A 16889-nucleotide genomic window follows, 5' to 3' on the forward strand; every position below is an offset into this window, starting at 1 on the left:
GGCTTGTGGTCTGGGGTAGGTGATAACACTCAAAGTAAATAAGGTCTTGCATTTCTTTTCTTCTGCAAATTCATGGCCAAAGCTGGCATCAGGCAGCGCAGCAACCTCGTGTGGTGTCCCTGAAGTTATAGGCCCATAAACTTCTTTCTGAAATGAAGAGTGCTACAGGGGAGTGTAGGGGGAGAAGAAATGCCAGGTGCAAAGGGTAATTCATATGGAGTCAGAGAGTAATTAGCTTTGTGAAGGACAAGTCTAGCTACAAGTGTTTGTTAGTAGTAACAGCTAAAGAATAACCAAGATTGCTTAACTCTTTATGGGCTGTTTCCCCAGCCTGTTCATTGTTTCCTTATTTTCCTTGTTTATCAGAAAAGAAAATTCTCATTTCTATTTTTTCCTGCAACACCATCACCCATTTTAAAAATACAACAACAAGTTCTTTAACTTTTGGAAATTCTCCATCATTCCTTTTTTTCTTCAAACTTATGAATTCTATCCCACTTCCTCCATAGACATTTATTCTAATATAATACATTCTTATGCTTGAAGATCTTTTATTGATCATACTTCTCTGCCAAAAAAAAAAAAGCATACAAACTGAAGTTTTAATTTCCTACAATCATAAATTTCTAAGTATTAAAAGTTTAGATTATGCCATCATTGCAACTATCAGTAGTACACAATTGTTCAAAAATAACAAATTTAAAATAAAATCAATTTTAAATTATTAAAAAGTAATTATTAAACATAAAAAGTAACCCTTGGTTCTAATGTACTACAGTTATGCAAAATGTTACCATTGGGGGAAACTAGATGAAGGATACATGGAATCTGTCTATATTATTTCTTATAATTGCAGTGTCAATCTGTAATCATCTCAAAATAAGAAGTTTCATAAAAAAGTAACTTTGAGGGTGTCAGCTACGAATTGGCATTTTCCATTGGCACTTGCCATCTACCTCTACAAGGATTAAATCATGTGCTGCTACAGCTGCTGACTTTCCCTGAAAGGAGTTCACGGTGGAGAGCAGAAATGAGGCACTCTGTGCTCTGGGAAAAACTGGCAGAACAGGCCTTCAGATAGTTAGATATTTTCAGGAGCCCATTTTATGAGCCCAATTCTTGTATCCCCTCATATCTAGAAAAGCGCTAAAATCCTTCATGGTGACTGACGTCTGCTCCTCTTGGCTAGCAGTAACCTGCACGAGACTAGCAGCAACCTTCTGTAAAAAATATGTGCTTGGTTGCATGTATTCCCCCTTCACCAAAATCACATATATACTGATCTTCCCGCCTGCCTCTTTGGAGCAGTTTCTCAGAGCTATCTGGGATGCTGTCTCCCGGGCTGCCGTCCTCATTTTGCCCCAAATAAAACTTAACTCGCTCCTCTCGTGCTGTGCATTTTTTTTAAGTCGACAAGGGGAAATTCAGCTCTTAATGAGATGAATAGAGTCCAATTAGTTAATGAACCCACAGGATAATATTACCTATCGTTAGAATGAGACAGAGCTCAGCATCAATTATTTTACTTTTTGTTTGTTTGTTTGTTTTTGTTTTGTTCATAACAAGGAAGCACTGAAAAATCTTGTTTCCATAAATAAACAATTGGTTTTGTTACAGCAGAGTCACTAAATCTTTTAACTTTTTCCAAAATTTTTTCAGCCATAAAAACCCCCAATAACCCCACAATAGTGACCCATCATCAGAAGGTAATTTTATTTTATTTATTTTTTTTTTAAATTTTATTTATTTATTTTATTTATGGCTGTGTTGGGTCTTCGTTTCTGTGCGAGGGCTTTCTCTAGTTGCGGCGAGTGGGGGCCACTCTTCATCGCGGTGCGCGGGCCTCTCACTGTCGCGGCCTCTCTTGTTGCGGAGCACAGGCTCCAGACGCGCAGGCTCAGTAGTTGTGGCTCACGGGCCCAGTTGCTCCGTGGCACGTGGGATCTTCCCAGACCAGGACTCGAACCCGTGTGCCCTGCATTGGCAGGCAGATTCTCAACCACTGCGCCACCAGGGAAGCCCAGAAGGTAATTTTAATGATCTATTAGTTGCTTTGTTATTTTGCAACTAACAAAGTACCACAAACTAAGTAGCTTAAACCACAGGAACGTGTTGTCTCACAGTTCTGGAAGCTAGAAATTCGGGATCAAGGTGTTGACTACATTAGTTCCTTCTGAGGGCTGAAAGGAAGATCTGTTCCATGCCTCTCTCATAGCTTCTAGTGGGTTGCTGGCTGTCTTTGGTGTTCCTTGAATTGTAGAAGCATCACCCCTATCTCTGTCTTTATTTTTGTTGCAGCAAAAATAGAAATGAAGTTTTCCTTCGAGAGCAAGGAAAACAAAGGGAACAGTGAACAGGACAGAGAAGAAACATAACCTGGCCTGAAAGAGTTAATCACTCCTAGTTTTATTTTAACTGTTACTAATCTGTAGTATCTGTAACTAGATTTATACTTCTCAAAGCTAACCTCACTCCCTCACACTATGTAAATTACATTCTGCACCTATCACCCCTGACTCTGTGTGAGTTACATCCTGTGCCTATCACTGCCTAACCTTATCACATCCTCGGGCATACATTCCCTATGCCCTCTGGTAACAAATCACCCCCTGTAGCTTCTGCATTTCAGAAGGGTCTCTGGCGGATAAACCAGAAACAAACGGTCCCAATTACCAGAATGCTGGACCCCAATTACCAGGCTGCCTGACGCCAGCTATGACTGTTTTGAAATAATGCAAAGGAAAAAGAATGCAAGACCTTCACTGTTTTGACCCTTATCACATACCCCGCCTGTGAGCCCCACATATAAAATCTTCTCCAATTCCCCAAGGGGGGGCGGGCACAGTTCTTGAGGCACTAGCCTACTGTGTCTTCCCTTTGCCTGGCAAAGAAAAATAAAGCCATCTCTCTCATCCTCCAAAATCTCTGTCTCGGTATTTCTGTTCGGCATCGGTGCACAGAGAAGCTGAGATCTGGCAACATTTTCACTTGATGTTCTCCCTGGCTATGTGTCTATAACCAGATTTCCCCTTTTTTAAGGACACCAATTATATTGGATTAGGACCTGATGAACTCATATTAACTCGTTTACCTCTGTAAAAACCTTATCTCCAAATAAGGTCACATTCAGAGATACTGGGGATTAGGACTTCAGCATATGTAAATTTGTTGGGGGGGTGGGGGGAGACTCATTTCAATCTATAACAGTTGCCAGCTCTAGTAGGTCTTCTTCCAATTATGTTGGAAGGAAAGACTCAGGAATCACTGACCTGCATGTGGATTGGTCATGATCTTTAGAGTTATTCACTTCTCAGTTTCTGGAATCCACCAAAATAGGCTTTATACTACAGCCTATCAAGTAGCTATCAACTGCATTGTTCCTCTCTCACCAAAAGCAGTTGCCTACCCTGATGAACTTAGAAAGGGTTGGGGAAATAGAAATATTTTTAATTACCATACAAATTTACCAAAACAATATTTTGATAAAATATTTTTATCTTATCAAAGGCTTTACACTTTGTTTTCACTACAACTTTGGAGCTAAAGGTTTCCCTCATGTGATTCACGGAAAATAAAAATACTGCCAACTAACCTCACTGGCAAAGGCTTCAATGTCAAACCAACTAGCAAATCAGGCTTCCGTTCTGTTAAAAAAAAGAAGTCTGATTCCTTTTGCAATTCTAATGAACATGTTAACGTGCCTCCCATAATAACTGTCTCGCTTCTGAATTCCAGCTCTACAGTGGAGAGGCAGGTAGAGCGATGCGGCTCAGGAGTCCGCCCTGAGGAGCTCTGCCTCTAGTATTCTCCCGGATGCCCTGTTTTCCAGCATCTCGAGGACTCTACTCAGGAGAAATGCATTCTTTGGCAACTCCTAAGCAGATGGATACTAAATGAAAAATATTTGGGTGTTTCTCTTTGATTGCACCACAGTAAGGTACAGGAGGATGGGAAGTCTGCTGTTTTGTTTTAAAGCAGGAAAAGAACAATTATGAAATGCGGGGTGGGGAAGGAGAATCTGTGTGAAAACTAGACAAAGGCATTTGTTCTTGGGCAGATCTGTCTCAGGAAAAAGGATAAACAGGCTTTTGGGATCTGGAAAACAAACCCCTTAAAATTATGTGTATCCTCTGTTGGTGGGAATGTAAATTGGTGCAGCCACTATGGAAAACAGTATGCAGGTTCCTCAAAAAACTAAAAATAGAATTACCATATGATCCAGCAATCTCACTCCCGGGCATATAGCCAGACAAACTGTAATTCAAAAAGATACATGCACCCCTATATTCATAACAGCACTATTCACAATAGCCAAAACATGGAAACAACCTAAATGTCCATCGACAGATGAATCGATACAGAAGATGTGGTATAAATACATATATACAATGGAATACTACTCAGCCATAAAAAGGAATGAAATAATGCCATTTGCAGCAACATAGATGCAACTTGAGATTATCATACGAAGTGAAGTCAGAAAGAGAAAGACAAATACCATATGATATCACTTATATGTGGAATCTAAAATATGACACAAATGAACTTATCTATGAAACAGAAACAAACTCACAGACATAGAAAACAGACTTGTGATTGCCAAGGGGGAAGGCGTGTGGGGGAGGGATGGATTGGGAGTTTGGGATTAACAGATGCAAACTCTTACATATAGAATGGATAAACAACAAGATCCTGCTGTATAGCACATGGAACAATATTCAATATCCTGTGATAAACCATAATGGAAAAGAATATGAAAAAGAATGTATGTATATGTATATGTATAACTGAATCACTTTGCTGTACAGCAGAAATTAACACATTATAAATCAACTATACTTCAACGGAATAAATTTTTTAAAAGTTATGTGTATCCTTAAGGACAGTCTTCACGTCCCCCCAAAGGTATGAAGACCCTGATTGAGAACTACTGAACTGTGGTATATTCACCAGATAATACTACTATACAGCATTTATGTTAAATGAACTAAATTTACGTCTCAGCATAACTCAAACTCAAAGACATTCAATATGATAATATTTCTGTATATTGAAACATTCTCAAAAATTATATACAGCTAATACATATATATATATATATGTATATATACAGTAAAAGTATTAAAACAGAGAGGGGCAAGTTGAAAGTAATAGGATGGAAAAAGATACCATTCAAACAGAAAACATAAGAGAGCTAGAGTGGCCATATGAATATCAAACTAGACTTCAAAACAAGGTATCAACAGAGATAAAGAGGGACAATTTGTAATGATAAAAGGGTCAATCTGATAAGAAAACAGAACAATCTTAAATGTGTATGTATCCAACAACAAAGCTTCAAAATATACAAGGCAAAAAGTGGACAGAGTTAAAGGGAGAAATAGACAAATCCAGGATCGTAGTTGGAAATGTAACATCCTTCTTTCACAACTGATAGACAAAAACCCAATTTTTGCTTCTGGGGAGGAGGCAAGTTATTTGAGGATGCTGCAATTGTATCTGTAACATTTATCTGAGCAAATATGACAAAATGCTAACACATTAGTTTTGAGGGGTGTTTTCCGAGGAGCATATGAGTGTTTTATATTATTTGCTCTATTTTTTCGGTGTCCAAATGCTTTCGTAACTTAAAAAAAAAAAAGTGAATGGAAGAAACATTTAAGTGAATGAACAATAAATGAGGTGCAGACATCAATGTCACCTCATCCAACATTACTCCAACTCCCTACCCTCCCCAGCCTACCCTCCCTCCCCCGCCTCCCTCCCTACCTGTGAGTCTTCCTCTGATAAGCATGTCCTTAAAGTGGACCAGGCACTGAACACAGGCTTACAATCTCTTCCTGCTATGGGCTGTATTCAAGCTGTCCCAAGCTTGAATGCCCTCCCAAAGCTCCTTTATAGCCCAAACCTGCAGCAGCCACCTCTCCATAAAGGCTTGCCACCTTCTCAAGCCCCATCCTGAAGTTCCTACACCACCTGAATTAATGCCAATGTCTTCTTCTCTCTCCTTAAATATGCGCCTTCCCTAAAGGTTCAATATCTTCTTCTGCTCCTCCCCTCCACTCTACCTCTCTTTGCAATCAGACCCACTCTCACAACTTAAATTATTACCCCCTTGCAGAGGCTGCCTCCCCAGCCCTGGCCCCTCTCTTGAATTCAAATCCTGGCTCTCCAATTGCATTCAGGATGCTTCTGTTTGAATGTTCTTGACATTAAAGATCTGTAGCAAGTTGACGCAACTTTACAGCAAACGTGTGTCTGCACCAAGAGAGGAGAATGACACAGCGTGAATACAAGTTGTCAGCCGATATGTGGGTTTTTCCCATCACAGATCAGTTTCTTACTCTCTTCACCCCGTCCAAACTGTGACTAAGCCTCCCCCAAGCATATTTTAAACATCATCTCAACTTCTTCTGGCCTCCTGGGATGCCTTCCTCTCTTTGCTTTTGAAGTCTTGTGGTTCATCTTGATATGTTCAGAGATGGACATAGTTTTACTTATCCTATTTGGCATTCTGGGAGCACTTTTGATCTGATCACTTGTGTCTTTAATTGTAGAAAATCATAAGCAATGATCTCTTCCATTTTTCCTTCTCCACACTCCCTTTATTCTCTTCTTTCTGAAATCCCATTAAACATTTCACAGTACTGATTCACATCTCAATAGCTTTTCAAACTGCTTCTGTCTTTATCTCCCTGCATTGCAGTCTCTGTGAATTCCTCAATGCTAGTTTCCATTTCACTAATTGTCCCTTCAACTATGTCTAATCTAGAGTGTATCCTAGTTTATATCTAAACAATATATAGATTTCATTTCCAGGATGCTCAGTATTTATCAGTATTTATTCAGTTGTTCTTGTTTAATTTCTGCATTTTCTACACCTTCTTGTTCTCTGTTTCAAACTCTTTTCAGATTGTTCTATAATTTGCATCTCTTCTGGAGTGAACTCCCATCCCAATTTTAGTTAAATATCTTTACATATATTTTGAATTTTGAGTGTCTACATAATCTCATCTTGAATGGGAACTTTAAAAATCTCTCTCTCTTTATACTGCATCCTCCTGGTTTTTTTCAGGGCCCACAGCCAGAACCAGGCCTTATTCTGATGGCTCTGGGCTCCTGTCCAGTAGTGACACTGCCACAGCTCCAGTCTCTGGCCTGCCCTCCCGACACTATAGGGGAGCAGCCCTATGTGAGCCACGACTATGGAGAAGCGCACAGCTTTCTCCAGACTTTCACCAAGAGAAATCCTGACCCAAGACACAGACTCAGGAACAGACCCCAACAAGCTGGCCCCAGATTTCAGCCCTGGTTCCACCCCTACATCCAGGATGATACTCACCTTGCTTTTGAATGCATCTATCTTCTCCCCGTCCTCCGTCTCCTTCTTTTACCTTCAACCATACCATTACTATGTATTAAAACATGGTATCAGCACCATCTTGATTAGAAGTCAAGTGCCTCATTCTAAGCAACCTCTCTCCTAATTCTTACCTTATCTACAAACCAGCCACTTTGTAAAGCCTTTCCTGAGCACTCTTACCTGAAATGAGCAATCTCTACCTCCTCTGATCTGCTCTATGCTGCATTTAGCTTTTACAAAACAAGGGTTTCTTGAAGACCAAGTGTGTGCCATGGCCTATTAGGCACCACAATATAAACATGAACAATACAAGGTCTCTTCCTCAAGACACCAAGGGTCTGGTCATCAAGCTGGATGAGCAAACAAACCATTGCTATGCAAAATAAGTGCTTCTGTCCAGGGACGCCCAAGGTCCAGGTGACACTGAGAAGCATATGGTCTATACTGCCTGGGAGCACAGGAAGGGGGCAAGGGGCTGAGCCCATGAGGAGGAGATGCTTGAACTGGGTCTTAAGGAAGAGGAGTTTACTAAGCAGAGAGCAGAGCTGAGAACAAGCCAGGCTAAAAGAATAGCATGGAGGCAATGGCGCTGAGGTGGAAAGGAGCAGGTCTCCTTTGAGAGACAGAGAGGCACCAAGCCTAGGAGGTGTGAAGGAGGCAAGCGGGAGGGGATGAAGATGGGCTGCAGAGCCGAGTGTGCAGGGCCTCAGACAACATCCGGGATCCCCCAGTGTTCTCCTAGGGACCATGGGAAGCCCTTGCAGGATGGAGCACAGGGTTGGCAGGACAAGATTTTCACTGAAAGGGACCAGAAGCACGGGAAGAGACCAGAGTAGAAGTGGGGTGGCCAGTTAGGAGACCACTGCAAAAGTCCAGACAAGAGACAACAGTAGCCTCGTTGAACTTGGGAGCCTGGGGTGTGGAAAAGTGGAAATGGCAGAAGTGAGGTAGAATTAACAGGTATTTGTGATTGAGATAAAGCAAGGCTCTGATAATTCTAGAGTTCAAAGGCCTTTCTAGGCCCAAACAAGCTAACTCTTTCCAAGGAGATGGTAACATCTCTTGGACCGGCAAGGGGAGACAGCAGGCAACTTCCAACACCATGATTCCAGGTTGGCCCTGAGTCAGCGTCTTAGGAGCTGATTAATTTCCTACCACTGCCCTGCGCAGTTATGTGTTCTGAATAGTCTTTAATTAATGTAAAAAAGTATTTGCATGGCTTAAGAACATACACCTTGAGGAAAAACAAAGACCTGTTTAAATTCAGCATAGAAACTGGTTACTCTCTTACCCTCTCTCTCTCTCTCTCTCTCTCTCTCTCTCTCTCTGGATATCTTTAAAAATAAGGAGTTTATTTGACAGAGTACTGCTGTTCCCCTTTCTTCATCCACCCCATGTGAGTGCCACACAGTGTGGGATGTGGAAGCTTACCTGGCAGGCCCCACCCAGCCCTCTGCACACCTGGCCCTGCAGCAAACAAGCATCCCCAGAACTTGCACAATTGCATCTGTTCTCCTGTCTTTTGCAGGGCGGATGTCACTGTGGTTTCATTGAGAATCTACCAGTTCTGTGAAAAATATCATTGGGGTCGCAAAGCCTCCTTGGTGGGTTTGACATGTTGCCCTGACATCCCCCCATCCTCTGTCATGCTCTGCACAAAAGGGGCTGCCACACACACGGCTGACACTTTTCTTAACTGCAAGGCTGGAAGACCTCCAAACCAGCTGCAATTCACTTTCAGGAGACTGGGATAGGACGATTCTATTTTCAAGTCTTGTACCCCAGAATCTGGCCATCATCGTACTCAGGGACCTGGTTCCCAAGATCCAAATATCTGCAGGTTGACTCTGGCTCCCCTCCAATGCTTCCTCCACCAGCAAGGTATGCCTCTGTGGCTGGCCATCCTCTTCACCACCCTCCTGATTGCATCTTTTGGCCAGAAGGGCCATTGAACATTCCTGCAGTGGGAACAGAGACGAAGCAAAATGGGAAACTATCTAAAAAGAGGATTGCCTTGTCAGTGGCCTATCTGGACTTGGCTGTTTCCTTGTCACCCTCATTGATGTAAGTTAAGGCACAGCACTGTGTCTACACAGCCAGGAACACACACACACACATATATCGATATGCCAGGGGACCCACTGCTGTGTGCCACAGTCATATTTACAGTTACAAAGGGTTTTCCTTCCCCCACCTGCCTGTCTTCCATCTGAAAATGTTACATGTGCATGAGTGACTCCTCAATGATACAGATATATTGTATCTACTACAGCCTTACTAGTAATTGCAAAAATTGAGAAACTGCTTAAATGTCTATTAATAGGAAAACTAAGTTAGGGAACACCCATATAAAATGCGCCTCTTTAGAAATATGGAGTAGATCTACAGGTGCTGACACAGAAAGCTTTCTTCTGCTGTTAGACAAGAAAGGCAAGTTGCAAAAAATATGTGCATAGTACAACCATGTGTCAAAAATGGTGTGTAAGCAGCTGTTTATGCATAGATTATATCTGAGGAGCACACTTAACTGTTAACAGTGGTTTTCTCCGGAGAATGGATGATGGTGAGGAGAGCTGAGACAGGGAAATTTCCCCATACTCTTTTTTGTATTGTCTGAAGTTTTTCAAGAATACATAACTTTTGTAATTTAAAAGACACTGTAAAAAACATGTCTAAATATAAATGGTCCACGTTAGAGTAAGCACCTTTGATGCTTTGGGCGGAGGGCTGGGCGGAGGGGGTTGAAATCAAAGTAAAAAAAGAAGCCCACCCAACACTTAAGTTCAGACCGCACGAGGGGAGTACAGTTCTGCAAACACAGCTCAGCCCAAGCTGTGATGTGACATGCAACCTCGCGGGGGGGGGGGTGGCGGGGGGGGGCCGGGGTGTGTGTCTGGAAAATAGTTCTCGCCACTGCCGCGGGGCAGAACTCACGGGTGGGGCAGACACATGGAACAGATAATGCCAGGTGGCTTTGAATCAGGCAGCAGCAGCATGAAGTGCACCCACTATGGGATGCAAAGTGGGAAGACCCTGAAGAAATGAGAGAGGGCACCCACTATGGGGCAGAAGGTTTCCAGACAGCAGAAGACATAAAGGAAGTGGCCAAGTGTGTGTCAGGTTCAGACAGGGAGAACTGTCTCCACCCAAGCATTCACCCAGGCTGCACACTTGTCCCCACCAAGCACCCATAGCCAGAGGTACAGAGGAGTGAGGTCCAAGTCCCCTAGCACGGGAGCTGGGCCCGGGGCGGAAACAGAACAGCATTCCAGGCACAGGGAACAGCAAAGGCAAGAGGAGCCCACAGTTCAGATAATCTCAAGCCCTGTGGGAATGCAGCGGTAGGTGGATGGGAAAGACCAGGGCAGAGGCTTGGGAGCAGCCAGAACCCAAAGGCTCGGAGCCAAGCCAGGGCTGAGCTGCCACGCGGTCCTGCAAGTCATGGAAGGTTGCGGGAGTGACACCATCAGATGCCCTTTCGGAGAATAATGTTCACAGCAGGGTGGCTGGGGGACTGGCCAGAAGAGGGGCTGGTGTGGAGGCTGCTGAGTGGGCGCCGGAAGGAGTGAGGCTGTGTGGCCAGGTGCAGCTGCTGGGGAAAGCCTGAAGGGTGTGGTCAGCAGAGGTCACACAAGGCTTGAGCGGCTGCTGCCCCTTGGAGCTCCGGAGGAGTGGGCCAGTCACGAACTCCTCTTCAGCCCTCAGGGCCCATTTTACGGCCCCAAAGCCCCAAGGTGCCGGTGCTAGGGCCACTTTGAGTGAGGGCAAAGGAAGTGGACACTTCTCTCTCCTTCCTGCTCACTCACCCTCCCTTCTTGAAATCTCTCATCTCTATCCTCTGCCGCTGTCACACCCACAGGAGAGCCATTCCAAGGGCCACTTTCAAGCCCTTTTCCTTGTCCTCAAACCCGCGGTTCTCAACCATTCCCAGCTTCCCGTCAAGGCTGCCTCGACGGCCCCCATTCACGGACACCAGCCCCCTCTCTGGGCTGGAAGGTGACAACCGCGAAAAGGAGGGCGACTCTCTCCTCCGCGGGACTTCACGTGACATCACATCCTCCGAACGCGAAATCGGCTCCGCGGCCGGCCGAAGGGCGCAACTTCCTCGGTCGGCGTCCCACTGGCTCCTGCGCTCCTCCGAGCTTCGAGCCGCGAGCGGAGCGGCGCCGCGGGGAGCGCGCCATGGCCTCGCCGGTGACCGCCCTGCTCCTGCCGCTGGCCCTGGTGCTCCGTGAGTTGGCGACCCCTGGGGAAGACGGGGCCGGGGCTGGCGGGGGGCGCGGGGCGCGGGGCTCCCGGCTCAGCCTCACTGCCTGTGCCCCGCAGATGCCGCCGCGGTCCTCGAGTCATTCTCGTTCCGGATGTCGCCGGTGCAGGTGCAGGCTCGCCTGGGCGAGAAGGTGAAGCTGCACTGCGAGGTGCTGCAGTCCAGCATGACGTCGGGCTGCTCCTGGCTCTACCAGAAGCCCGGGGCCCCCTCCAGACCCATCTTCCTAGTGTACCTCTCCAGCACGCGGTCCAAGCCGGCCGAGGGGCTGGACACCAATTACATCTCCGGCGCCAAGGCCGAGGGCGCCAACTTCCACCTCACTCTGCACCGCTTCCGCGAGGAGGACCAAGGCTACTATTTTTGCTCGTTCATGAGCAACTCGGTTATGTACTTCAGCAATTTCGTGCCTGTCTTCTTGCCAGGTCCGGGCGCCCGGGGCGTGGCACCCCTCGGTGTGGGGTTTGGGGCTCAGTCTGAGTCCGTTTTTCACACGCCTCGAGCCTCTTAGCGCCCCTGGGGGCTACTTAGATACTGTTCCCATTTCACAGTTGAGGAAACTGAGGCTAGGGGCTAGAGTGCGACTGGATAGGAACTGAAGATGGCTTTTTAGGTCCGGTTGATCTGGGCTCGAGTTCCGGGCTTGTGTGATCCTGGGCAAGTTGTACTTAAATTCTCTGAGCCTCCCTTTGCTGGTCAGTAAAATGCGGGTATCACCGCCAAGCCCACGAGGCTTCTGGTGGGGCCCTGGAGAGAGGCCGGGCGGAGGGGAGCGGGCCCTGCATTCACGTCCGAGGCGCCGGGTGCGGTTCGCGGACCAGGAGGTCCCACCCCATCTCCCCTGCCCTGAGCGCAGAGCTCCGCGCGGGCGGCGGTCTACGGCTCTTCCAGCGGAAAATCGGGAGGAGGCGCCCACTTGGCAAAGGCGCGCGGAGCAGTGGGGAGGGTTCGCGTGCACAGCTCCAGCCCGGCCCCTAACCACTCTCTGTTGCTCCCGCAGCGAAGCCCACCACGACGCCGGCGACGCCACCATCCACGCGGGCGCCCACCAAAGCGTTGCAGACTGTGTCTCCGCGCCCAGAGGTGTGCCGGCCCTCGGCGGGCAGCGCAGGTGAGGCGGGCGCGGGGAGAGCCCTCGCCAGGGGCAGCCCTGATCCTGCAGGTAGAGCCGAGGGCAGCCCGAGTGGTGGGGAAGCCGAGAGACGGAGCCGGGAGAAGGAAGTGTCCCGGCTGGCGGGGTGGGGTGAGGGATCCCGGGCCCGCTCCTAAATGTCGGCGTCTTCTGTGTCGTCAGTAGACACAAGGGGGCTGGATTTCTCCTGCGATATCTACATCTGGGCGCCCCTGGCCGGGACCTGCGCCATCCTTCTCCTGTTATTGGTCATCACGGTCATCTGCCACCGTCGTAAGTCCTAGGGAATCGCGGCGGGGAGAGTCCGCCCGACTCCCGCCCTTTGCGCGGCTTCGCTCTAGGCAGCCCTTGCCGGGAGTCGGAGTTGGAATTCCTGGGACCCCGAGCTGCTCCGCAGGGCCAGGCGCAGCCTTTGTCTTTCCTGGAGAGAGAACGCGGGAAGACCCCTTCGCGCTGCTCTTTCCACTCTCCGGGAGGTTTTTAGGAAGACAGTGCCCCGGAGCGGCAGCAGCAGGGGTGGGGTGTTCCCTGGGCAAAGCCTGTAGCAAGCGCACAGGTCTGGGCTTATTACAAACGCCTGGGACAGGGGGCGGGGGGCGCGGCAGGGGGGGGCTCTGTGCCCCTGGGACCTGTGCCCGGGAGGGCTGGGTCAGAACCACGACAGGCAATGGTTTATTCTTGGTCCCCCACCTTGCGAGCCCCCCGCCCCGTCTTGGATCCCACGCAGGTGATTGTTACTAACCCACGTTCACCCACATCTGTATTTGCAATGTTTTTTATTTAACATCTTTTTTGGAGTATAATTGCTTTACAATGGTGTGTTAGTTTCTGCTGTATAACAAAGTGAATTAGCTATACATATACATATATCCCCATATCTCCTCCCTCTTGCGTCTCCCTCCCACCCTCCCTATCCCACCCCTCTAGGTGGTCACAAAGCACCGAGCTGATCTCCCTGGGCTATGTGGCTGCTTCCCACTAGCTATCGATTTTACATTTGGTAGTGTGTATATGCAATGTTTTTTAAATTGATACAAAGAGGGATAGGAACGAAGCCCTCACCTGGACTCTCATGAGTTATAATCTTACTTACTGTATAGCACAGGGAACTATGTTCAATATTTTGTAATAACCTATAATGGAAAAGAATCTGAAAAAATATATACATATTATTTGTATATCTGAATCACTTTGCCGTACAGCTGAAACTAACACCATATTGTAAACTGTCTACAATTTTTAAAAATTTTAATAATAACTATTAAAACCATAAAATATAAATATTATATCATGCTTTCTTTACAGCTTATTTCTTTATAATATAAATTAATCTTCACAGTGTCAATCATCATTATGCACTAATGTCATTTTACAAGTTTATTATGTCTTTTTTATAATGTCGATGTAGTTATTGTTTGCTTTAAATAAAATAGTCATAGCCACACTAGAAAAAAAAAAAAGAGTTATAATCCTAAATAAATAGGAAAAGTGAAGGAGAAACCATATTTGGGAACTATTCGTCGTGATGGGGCAGTCACTTTATCCCTTCTTTTTCCTTATCCAGGGAGCCGAAGACGTGTCTGCAAATGTCCCAGGTGAGTCTCTTATAACCTCTGGGCCTGCTAACCCCAGGTAGCCCTGGACACAGGTCCTGGCTCCCCAAGCAGCAGATGGTGGGAACCTTTCCCAGAAAGAGGCCATGGCAGTGGAGTCCTGGGGACCAGGGAGTCAGCATAGTGCCTGAACAAAGAGAGGCAGAAGGCTGACATTGGGGAGAAAATGGAGGCCCAGGTTGGGCTTAGGGGGAGAGAAGTGTGACTTCAGGAAATGTCTGTCTTATTTGGCCTAGTATCAAAAAGCCCATCTGAAGAATTCCCCCAATTAATCCTAGCTCCTCTGAAGACCTGTGGTCTATTTATCTGGATGATTCCAGCTGGGTCTTGTAGTTTTCTTAAGAAAACTTATTTTTTCCTATTGGCTTGGTCTAGACTTTTTTTGAGAGACAGCCAGTTTTATCACCTGAACCAAATAAAGAATGGCCTCAGTTCCTAATTTCCCTGTGGCAATTCGGGGCCTTGATTTGCTGCCAAGGACTGGAGCAGGAAGAAAGGAGGACCAGGGGTAGGGGCAATTAGCTATCTGGCAGTTCGACTCCCTTATCCAGTTCCAGCCCATGATCTTTCTGAAGCGATTAGGAAAAAACAAAAACCAAAAACAGTGTCTGGAAGAGAGGCCTCAGTCTCCTCTCTTCTTCGAGCTTCGGCCAGACAGCCCTGTGCTAACATCCTGCAAGCGCCCACTCTAGCCCAGCTCTGTGGTGGGAGTTATACCCAGGGTCTTCCTTACCCTCACAGCAACCCCATGGGGGAAACAGCGCGGTGCCATCTCACAGATCACTGGCTCAGAGATCAGGAAACCTACCCAAGGTGGCAGAGATATGCTTACACTCCAATTATCAATAATATTGAATAATAACAACCATTTGATGAAAGCCTAAAGTGTACCAGTGCCATATATATATATATATATGTATATATATATATAAAAAGTTTCAAGTTTCATAACAACCTTTAAAATAGTTACTGTGACCACCATTTTACAGACGAGGAGACTGAGGCTTAGGACATTTAGTGACTTGTCCAAGGCCATACTGCTAGCAAGTAGCAGAGCTGCAACTGCTATTCAAAGCCCAGGCTCCTCTCTGTGGCTGGGGGCCGGGGCAGAGGGCGTTAACAATAACCAACTATATTCACCAGTTCCTTTCGGTAGGTGAAAATGTTTCAGGTTTTATACCTGGGGTTCACATTTCACACTCCTTGATATTTCTCTTCAGGAACCCAAGTTCACTGTCTTATACATCATTATTTTTAACAGTGGAAATGTAATGAATTTCCAATGCATATACTAGAGGTGATATACCAAGGGGATAAAGACTCTTTAAAAGCAGAGAAGGATTTTTAGCAATTTCAATATTCAGGGTACAGTTGGGAGCTTTTGGAGGAGAATCGTCCCTTATCTCTATCTTTTCTGAAAATTCTCATTTTGAAATGAGCAACTGAGAATAAAACTCTGCCCTGAAATACAAAGCTATGCAGATTAAAAATATGAGGAACTCACACATGAGTTAATAAACTCAGTGATGACCAAGGGCAGCTCAGCTTCAACACAGAGGTTTTGGAGGATGGTGTGTGTAGACATGACACTCACGATGAATCAGCCCATTTAGAAGGTGCCAGCCCAGTACTGAATTAACACATTTTTAGTGCAGCATCAAATTTGGGTTGTCAAAGGGACTTTCAGGTAAAGTAGCTCTGCTTGGTTGATGGTGGTGGTTCTTTCACATCCTCCCCTGTCACTGTGATCCTCCTGAGGGCTGAGAATCAAGTCAGATGATGGCTTGGTTATCAGCCTGCTTCTCTCCCCTCCATGGGGACCTTGACAAAGTCTCTAAGAAGCTAGGCTAACTGGCTTCAGATCCTGGCTCCACCACCTCCTAGTTATGTGACCTTGGGCAAGTTCTCTAACTTCTCATCCCCAGTGGCTACCCCTCAGGTTGCCATGAGGATTAAACAAGATGGCACAAGGAAAGCTCTTGGCAGGGTTGCTGAGGTCATTCACCCAGTGCCGTGCTGGTGCCGCAGGGACAAGTCCTCAGACCCCCATGAAGGCTGGGAGGTTGGTGAGGGGTGGGTAGACACGGGTGAATGCTGCATCGCATTGCAGGGGCTCTTGCTGCAGTGATGGTCACCTGCCTCTCTTCCAGGCCTGTGGTCAGACAGGGAGGCAAGCCCAGCCCTTCAGAGAGATGCACCTAGCATGGCGATGGGCCCCGCGTGACAGCCACTACAAGACTTCAAACTGAGAACTCTCCTGACGGGGAGAGCAAGAGTCCTTCCCTTTCGGTTTCTCCAGCCTTCCTTCCTTCCACATGTATTCATTCTCATTATTATTGTTTTCCTGGGGGTGGGGTGGGAAGGGTTAACTTTTTCTTTACGTGTTTACTTTAATTGACACAAAACGAGACTCTACCATGTCTACGGTACACCGCAAGGGTTATAATACCGTTGCGCTCCCATATTGGGGTAAAGGGGAGGTAGGCCAGAGCTATACCGCAAGCTGTGTTCTCA

At 46.4% G+C, this 16889-nt stretch overlaps 1 protein-coding gene across 2 annotated transcripts; it reads left to right on the forward strand.

Annotated features, from left to right (window-relative positions):
- Positions 1-11530: 11530 nt before the first annotated feature.
- Positions 11531-16680, forward strand: CD8A (CD8 subunit alpha). 2 transcript variants are annotated; one of them, XM_059942732.1, is made up of 6 exons: positions 11531-11594; positions 11690-12055; positions 12631-12741; positions 12925-13039; positions 14331-14357; positions 16526-16680. In XM_059942732.1, exons 1-6 carry the CDS (start codon positions 11546-11548, stop codon positions 16575-16577), a joined length of 720 nt encoding a protein of 239 aa, XP_059798715.1. In that variant the 5' UTR covers positions 11531-11545; the 3' UTR covers positions 16578-16680. The 2 variants fall into 2 exon arrangements, with proteins under 2 accessions (XP_059798715.1, XP_059798714.1); XM_059942731.1 differs by lacking the exon at positions 12925-13039 and having other exon boundaries at positions 11546-11594; positions 14327-14357.
- Positions 16681-16889: the final 209 nt, after the last annotated feature.

Source organism: Balaenoptera ricei, chromosome 13 (genome assembly GCF_028023285.1).
Source record: "Balaenoptera ricei isolate mBalRic1 chromosome 13, mBalRic1.hap2, whole genome shotgun sequence".
In the NCBI taxonomy this organism is placed as follows: Eukaryota; Metazoa; Chordata; class Mammalia; order Artiodactyla; family Balaenopteridae; genus Balaenoptera; species Balaenoptera ricei.

What these genes read in the sequence shown, in the direction of transcription:
- CD8A (XM_059942732.1), top strand. Translation starts at nt 11,546, where the DNA reads ATGGCCTCGCCGGTGACCGCCCTGCTCCTGCCGCTGGCCCTGGTGCTC. An exon ending in CGTGCCTGTCTTCTTGCCAG is followed by an intron (nt 12,056 to 12,630) that starts GTCCGGGCGCCC and finishes TTGCTCCCGCAG; the next exon opens with CGAAGCCCACCACGACGCCG. An exon ending in GCCCTCGGCGGGCAGCGCAG is followed by an intron (nt 12,742 to 12,924) that starts GTGAGGCGGGCG and finishes CTGTGTCGTCAG; the next exon opens with TAGACACAAGGGGGCTGGAT.